The sequence below is a fragment of the Brassica oleracea genome, chromosome C9 (genome assembly GCF_000695525.1).
Source record: "Brassica oleracea var. oleracea cultivar TO1000 chromosome C9, BOL, whole genome shotgun sequence".
In the NCBI taxonomy this organism is placed as follows: Eukaryota; Viridiplantae; Streptophyta; class Magnoliopsida; order Brassicales; family Brassicaceae; genus Brassica; species Brassica oleracea.
This window is the reverse complement of record NC_027756.1, coordinates 47907464-47914574: the sequence shown is the minus strand read 5'-3', so window position 1 is coordinate 47914574 and position 7111 is coordinate 47907464. Positions and strand designations below refer to the sequence as shown.

The 7111-nt window shown below is 32.6% G+C and overlaps 3 protein-coding genes across 3 annotated transcripts in view; 2 read left to right on the top strand and 1 right to left on the bottom strand.

The window, feature by feature from the left end:
* Nucleotides 1–528: 528 nt before the first annotated feature.
* Nucleotides 529–2695, top strand: LOC106316397 (putative auxin efflux carrier component 8). Its single transcript, XM_013754275.1, has 5 exons — nucleotides 529–1277; nucleotides 1732–1817; nucleotides 1923–2080; nucleotides 2322–2398; nucleotides 2489–2695. The coding sequence occupies exons 1-5, from the start codon at nucleotides 625–627 to the stop codon at nucleotides 2559–2561; spliced, it is 1047 nt and encodes a 348-aa protein (XP_013609729.1). The 5' UTR covers nucleotides 529–624; the 3' UTR covers nucleotides 2562–2695.
* Nucleotides 2696–3345: 650 nt separating this feature from the next.
* Nucleotides 3346–4604, top strand: LOC106313437. Its single transcript, XM_013751239.1, has 3 exons — nucleotides 3346–3771; nucleotides 3907–4144; nucleotides 4244–4604. The coding sequence occupies exons 1-3, from the start codon at nucleotides 3424–3426 to the stop codon at nucleotides 4360–4362; spliced, it is 705 nt and encodes a 234-aa protein (XP_013606693.1). The 5' UTR covers nucleotides 3346–3423; the 3' UTR covers nucleotides 4363–4604.
* A 442-nt stretch (nucleotides 4605–5046) lies between these two features.
* LOC106313436 (transcription repressor KAN1-like) overlaps nucleotides 5047–7111 on the bottom strand; it is a 6022-nt gene continuing 3957 nt past the window's right edge. Inside the window, exons 4-6 of the mRNA XM_013751238.1 lie at nucleotides 6773–6920; nucleotides 5278–5386; nucleotides 5047–5151 (exon numbers count right to left, since the gene is read on the bottom strand). Coding sequence (XP_013606692.1) covers nucleotides 5047–5151; nucleotides 5278–5386; nucleotides 6773–6920 — 362 coding nt within the window. The remainder of the gene's footprint in view (nucleotides 5152–5277; nucleotides 5387–6772; nucleotides 6921–7111) is intronic.

Here is a 7111-nt window from a genome sequence, read left to right as displayed (position 1 = left end):
TTATTTTATTTAAAATTTAAAAATTATGTTTATATCAAAAAATATTATTTAAAAATAAATTTTATAATTAAAAATATATATTTTAAAATAATATTTCACATTTAAAATAAATTAAATTATATAAAATTAAATTATATATTTTAAACGTGAAAAACTATTTTTTTAAAAAAAAAAATTATTATAAATTAATTTTAGAAATCAAAATTTTATTTTCTGGATATAAAAATAATTTTATGATATTATTAAATAAAATAAATGAATTAATTATATATTTTCCTTAATTTTATAAATTATAGATGCAAATGCTCTTATAAAAACTTCATGTGAAAGCATTGGCCATAGAGCATTTGGAGATCATTTGCATTTAGTAAATGCTTCTCTAAATATACCATTGTTATACCAAAAATCTCGGTTTACTTGTTTGGTTTATATTACTCATGTATACTCATATATTTCTTTTTTTTTCTTCATTTTTAAATAACTAAAATTGTATCTATAAATATAAACATATTGGTTATGTCTTACCACATTCACTATCTACTTTCTTTCCCTTTGCTTAGTACTTGCAAACTTCCAAGTCCCAGAAATCAAACTACAACTTAAACATTTTTTTCTAGTAAAACCATGATCACTGGAGAAGATGTTTACAAGGTTATTGAAGCAATGGTTCCGCTCTATGTAGCTTTAATCTTAGGCTATGGTTCGGTGAAATGGTGGCACATCTTCACTCGTGATCAATGTGATGCCATAAACCGTCTCGTTTGCTATTTCACCCTACCGCTCTTCACCATCGAGTTCACGGCTCATGTCGATCCATTCAACATGAATTACCGGTTCATCGCAGCCGATATCATCTCTAAAGTCATCATAGTTGCGGTCTTAGCGTTTTGGGCAAAATATAGCAACAATGGAAGCTATTGCTGGTCCATTACTAGTTTCTCTCTATGCACTCTTACAAACTCGCTTGTCGTGGGTGTGCCATTGGCTAAGGCGATGTACGGACAAGCGGCTGTTGATCTCGTGGTCCAATCCTCGGTGTTTCAGGCAATCGTGTGGCTCACACTCTTGTTGTTTGTGTTAGAGCTCAGAAGAGCCGGATTCAATACGAATAGTAAGGAAGAAAATATTAATATCGAAGATGGCAGAAAAGATATTGCGGTCGTCGGAGAGCAGAAGTCGTTCGTTGAGGTCATGTCCGTCGTGTGGTTAAAGCTTGCAACGAATCCGAATTGCTATTCTTGCATCCTTGGGATCGCATGGGCTTTTATATCTAGCAGGTAAAACTGAATCTTTACAGTATACACTAGGTTTATAAAATGTTTAACAAAGCGTTAAGTATGTGTGATCAGGAGACACTAAAGCTCGACGTCTAACATCTGAATAACCGTTTAAACTTCCTGAAAACATCAAAAATTTGACGTTTAAACAATATTTACTTTTCCGTCTAGTGCCTCACAACCTATGATAAAATGGTGATGGAACACGATTGTTTCTTTGTCTGTACGTTAGCCTTTCCAAGTTAAAATGTTCTAGAAATTATAACAAGGTGACATATACGCAAACGTACATGCAAAGAAACTATCATGGCCGACCATAATCTAGAGTCCTATGCAAACCAATTTTGAAAACAATGGGTTTAGGGTTTTGATTTTTTATTGTGTAATGGTATAAAATTTGATAAACATGATATGTAACAAACACTTGACTCTTTTTAGTAACTGATTAAAATAGATGGCATTTTGAGATGCCGGGAATAATGGAGGGATCGATTCTTATAATGTCAAAAGCAGGAACAGGAACTGCCATGTTCAATATGGGTACGTTTATTTTATGTTCAAATAATTATCTATGTAAAAATTACCTAGCCATATTGAGATATTAATTTATAACACATGCAGTAATAAAATTGATTATATACGCAGGGATATTCATGGCACTTCAAGAGAAGTTTATAGTATGTGGAGCAAGCTTAACTGCGTTGGGGATGGTCTTGAAGTTTATTGCCGGACCCGCCGCCATGGCTATTGGTTCTATCGCCGTTGGCCTCCACGGGGATGTCCTCCGCGTCGCCATCATTCAGGTCATTATCCTTAATTGTATTTTCATTACGGTGTGGGTTTTTCTGTTTATAAGACAAAAGAAAGCAAAGGACATGGAATATTCGGTTTTATTTTAGTTTGATTTAATTCTAAGCAAATTTGATACACCAAATTCATTCCTTTCATCCACTAGCTAGGATACAAACTTGATGTTTTTTTCACGTCTCAGAAATGCAATACTTTATTTGTTTTGAGTTTATTGATAAATTACTTTTATTACAGGCTGCTCTGCCACAATCAATCACCTCGTTCATTTTTGCTAAGGAATATGGATTACATGCAGATGTTCTAAGCACAGCGTAAGTCTAAATTACAAAAAGTCTGTCTAATTTAAAAAAAAAAGTATTTTTGGTTACACATTATTCAGTTTTAAGTTGTGATAAATGTAGGGTGATATTTGGGATGTTGGTCTCTTTACCAGTGCTCGTCGCCTACTACGCAGCTTTGGAGTTTATTTATTAAGTAAATTTAAAATATTATATATATATATATATCAATGGTTGTCTCTTAATTAACTTTTTCGCTCTCTTTTTAGAGCATGATTATTAGAGGGTTCTTAGTTTCTTTAGTTCAAAGTTAAAAGACGAGTTCTTATATTCCGCCAAGAACCCCGCAATAATGATGCTCTTAGATTTGGTCATTTTTCACAACATCTGTTCCCTTAAAGGGGATTTTGAAGTGCATTTGAGACATGGTAAACCATACATAAAACTGACCAATTATTGTTGAAAGCATATCTATAAATTAATATATGATTTTACTGTCCCGCAAATGTGTTCTAGTACTTTAATTAATATTCTGTTGGTGATATGTATTAAACAAGAAAAAAAAAAAACTGTAAGAAAAAAAAAGCTTCTAAAACTGATGGCATCGTACTCAGATTCAGATATGAAATTTCAGTATATTGTTAAAATTCTTTGAGAAAAATACAAGACCTTTATATTTGAATTAGAAAGAAAAAAACACTAGAAATCAGAATATTTGAATCAAAAATGCAGATTATATATATGCAAAAGGTTTGGTTATCCATCAGGTCAAATGTATAAAATAAGTTAAGAACATATTTAATCATAAAAATGTGATAGCAGAAACCAATTCATAACTTCAATTACAGAGGCGGTACGTTGTTCTACTCTAGCAAACCAATAATTATTACCTTTAAGAGGCCGTAACAAGCGAATGGGCCTTGATAGAAGCCTTACAAGCCCAAATAATAAAAAGTCAAATAAAGAGAAACTACACGTGGAAGACACACTACACATGGCCGATCTCTTCTAAACAGCTGTTCCCATCTTTCGTCAAATCCCACGAACAGCCTTGAGACATGTCGGAAGATCACGCCCATACGGAGAAGAAATCCCACGCAGACGGTGGCGATGATGTCGGAGAAATCGTCAACGGAGGGACGGTGAATATTCGCCGCGGAACGGACTATGTGGCTGTTAAGGAGGAGGAGGATGATACGGAGAGTCTTTACTCCTTGGTTTGCGTCATGATCGGTTCGATCCTGTTCCCGGATTCGAAAACCTACTCGTCTCCTTTGCTTCAACGAATGAGAAACTCCGTCTCCGAGAATGGCCCGAAACTTCGAGAAGCTTCTCGCAAAACTTCACGCGAGATTCTCCAATGGACTCGTCATGGCAGCCCGCTTCGTTCACTGCTTGTCATCACTGTAAGTCGATTTGATTTGATTCTCTCATTTACAAAATAAATATTGAAACTTTATTGTATTTTGAGCATTATTAGTATTCATATATAATTAGAGTTTGGTACTTTATTGAACCCATTTGAGTTATGTTTGTTGCAGATGGGAACAATAGCTCTTCTTACAACAATGGCTTTGGTTGTCTTCACGCTCTTCTTCGTAGCTGCAACAGCCAACGCAATCATAATCTCTCTTTTGGTTTCACTTGCTGTTGCTGGTGGCTTCTTGGCTCTCTTCTTTCTCTCCTTGACTGCTATTTACATCGGAGCCTTATCTGTTGCTGCATTCGTCATCTCTACCGCTACGGTTTCAGCTGTTTTTTGCGTCTTGATTGCTTCAGGTTTATAATATACTCTGCTCTGATTCTGTTTTGCTTCCTCCTCTTTTGAGTTTTCCTTTTAATGTATTGATTGAATGGAATGAATTTGGTATGGATCAGGTTGGATTGGGTTCTTCTACGCTGTGTGGTTGGGAGCAAGAGGAAGCCTGCGCTTGGTGAAGCAAGTGATGGGATTAGCCATTTCAGTTAATGGTTTAAACATCGACTCATCTAGCTGAGAAGTCTCTACAGAGTTTGTTGATAAACCCAAAGTTTTGGTCTACCGTGTTGTTAATGAAAGTTTATATGAATGTTTTTATGTACTGAACTTTGTTGTAAAGCAGCAGAGAACCAGAAGAATCTTTTCAAGAAATCAATAGTGAACGTTTGTGATCAATGACTGGATCTGTGTATGTTTGTGTGTGTTAATGTACTTAAAAATGATTAGTATACATAAGAAATCAACTCAGGTCTCTCTCTACATTTATGTTGCAGAAGCCAAAAGATAACAAGGAACCCTCTACCTCACCAAGAGGCTTTCCAAGAGGGGAAATAAAAAACTTTCACCAAATTTTGGTGATCTTCCAATTATATAAATGATAACACCACAGATCAACTCTAGATATAAAGAAACCCAAGAAAACCAAAACAAAAACTCATACATTGATCATTCACTTTATAATCAAACCATCAATGGAACTTGAGAAGAAGAAGAAGAAGAATCTCCAACGTTTCTTCCTTTTTTTTGTAATGATTCTCTATCTGCAAAAATCAACACTCTTGAGCGGCTTAGCTCTCTACGAGTTCTTCAACTTTTCAGCTGAGAGATTCATTGTAACGATGACATAGCTGCATACATATTCCAAATATATGTATATATAGAGAAAAAAACAGTATATTCAAATCGAACTGGATCAAGAAAGTCATTTCTCGTGCCAATCGGGTCTTCCTAATGTAAACTCCAAACTTGGATTGTTACAACTAAGATCTCCACACCTCTTTGTTTGATCGCTCGATCGTTGTTGCTCCTGCGAGTTTACTTTAGTTAGAATTTTTCTTTTATAAAAAAAAAAGACCTAAGAAAAACAATATCGTTATGTAAGATAGTTATTAGTTTTTTTTTTTGTGCACCAAAGATAGTTATTAGTTAGAACCTGATTTTGAAGGATGGATCTTTGATGGTGAGAGATCACCGATGTTGATGACGTTCTGATCATCGTATCTACGTCGCTTGAGTAGTTATTACTTAATGGCCATGTCTCTCTGTTAAATGATTTTAAACAATAAAGAAAAAAATAAATCAGTGAACCTTTTGTCTAATTTATGCATGGATAAAAAAAAATTTGTATTCATAAACTTCAGAACCAAGGTAATTAGTTTTATCAAGATAACAAAAGAGGTCGCTTACTTCGGCCAACTATATCATTAAACAATTGATAACCAGGTGTTTTGCCCGTACATGCGAGCATAAATATTTTATAATTATTTATTAATATATACATTGCTAATTAAGAAACTATAAGGAGGAGAAATTATTATTTATGTTTTCATTTGAAATTTTTAACGTTTTATAATTTTTTTGAAAATTTATTTGTATGCTATAATGATTATTAATAAATTCATTCAAGATTATCTTTTCAGTTATAAAAAATGATAATTACTTGATTACTATTTAGTTATGTGTTTTTTGTTTTTAAAATTTTTATTTTTTATTAAAATATATTTTTGGACAACAACAAAATATATATAGGAATTATCTTTTTATTTTAAAATATATTTTTATATTTTCGATAATTCTTATTATTATTAATTTTAATCACTTATATTATCAAAAAATTAATACTCACTTCGCAATTAATAGTATAGATAGATACAATCTATATATTAATACTCAATAAAATAATTCTAATTTAAATTTTTTATCCAACTAATTATTATTTTATAAAAAATATTATTTAAATTCGTCAAATATAATAATTTCTGCATTATTAATTTATATAAGTTTTTATTATACTTGTATTTTCTCAAATCCAAACACCAATTAAAAATGGTAAACCACATGATGAATTTGTTTTAATTAAAAATTCTATCAATCTATACTATAAAAATGGTAGTCACGAATAACGTATTTGTATGTTACTATTCAGCTCATAATATACTGTCTACATGACATACATATGAACAAAGTTGTAATTTTACTAGAGTATGAACCATAAGGACCTAAATCAAGTAGTATAAATTTAAACCTCGGAACGTGTAACTATAATCAGCTACAAACCCTAGATACTAAACAATCTCATCTCACTGTAACCTAAACCACCACTTTAATTTTGGTTCACTCAAAACAAAGAAAATTAACAAACAGGAAACATTATCCAGAATTCTATTGTTGTTAGATGAATGTATTTGGAATAAACGAAAGAATTGTTACATGAACTTGGTAGGAAGTAGGAACAATTAGGTAGGAGAACCCTAAATCATACTATATTATATTCGGTCAATCTCACTTTTTTTTGGGCAACCGGTCAATCTCACTTAAACTAGCGAAAATCATGTTCTATACATATCGTGTGACACATGTATATATATATGTATGATTATGTCAAAAACAAAATATGTATGATAAGATTATAATACGTATAAACGTACCGTGAAGAGTTACTCCAACGAGGTTGTGTGGAAGGAAAGTCAATTTCTTGATGGGGAGAAGTATCGTCAGATTGTGCCTTTTGATCTGTCGATGATTGATGATGAACATCATTTCCATTTATACCCATTTCTTCTTCTCCTGACCCATCTGTAAATAAATTTTAACCTTTATCAAGTTTCATCTCAATTCTTTTTCGCTTTAAGGGTTCTTGTTTAAAATTGTACAATTATTGTAAGCTTTTGGTAAAAGACGATGCAGTGAAGAAATTGCTTTTCTTTAAATGTTTATTCAGCTTTTGGCTTGACTAAAATCTAACATACCCCCCCCCCCCCCCCCCC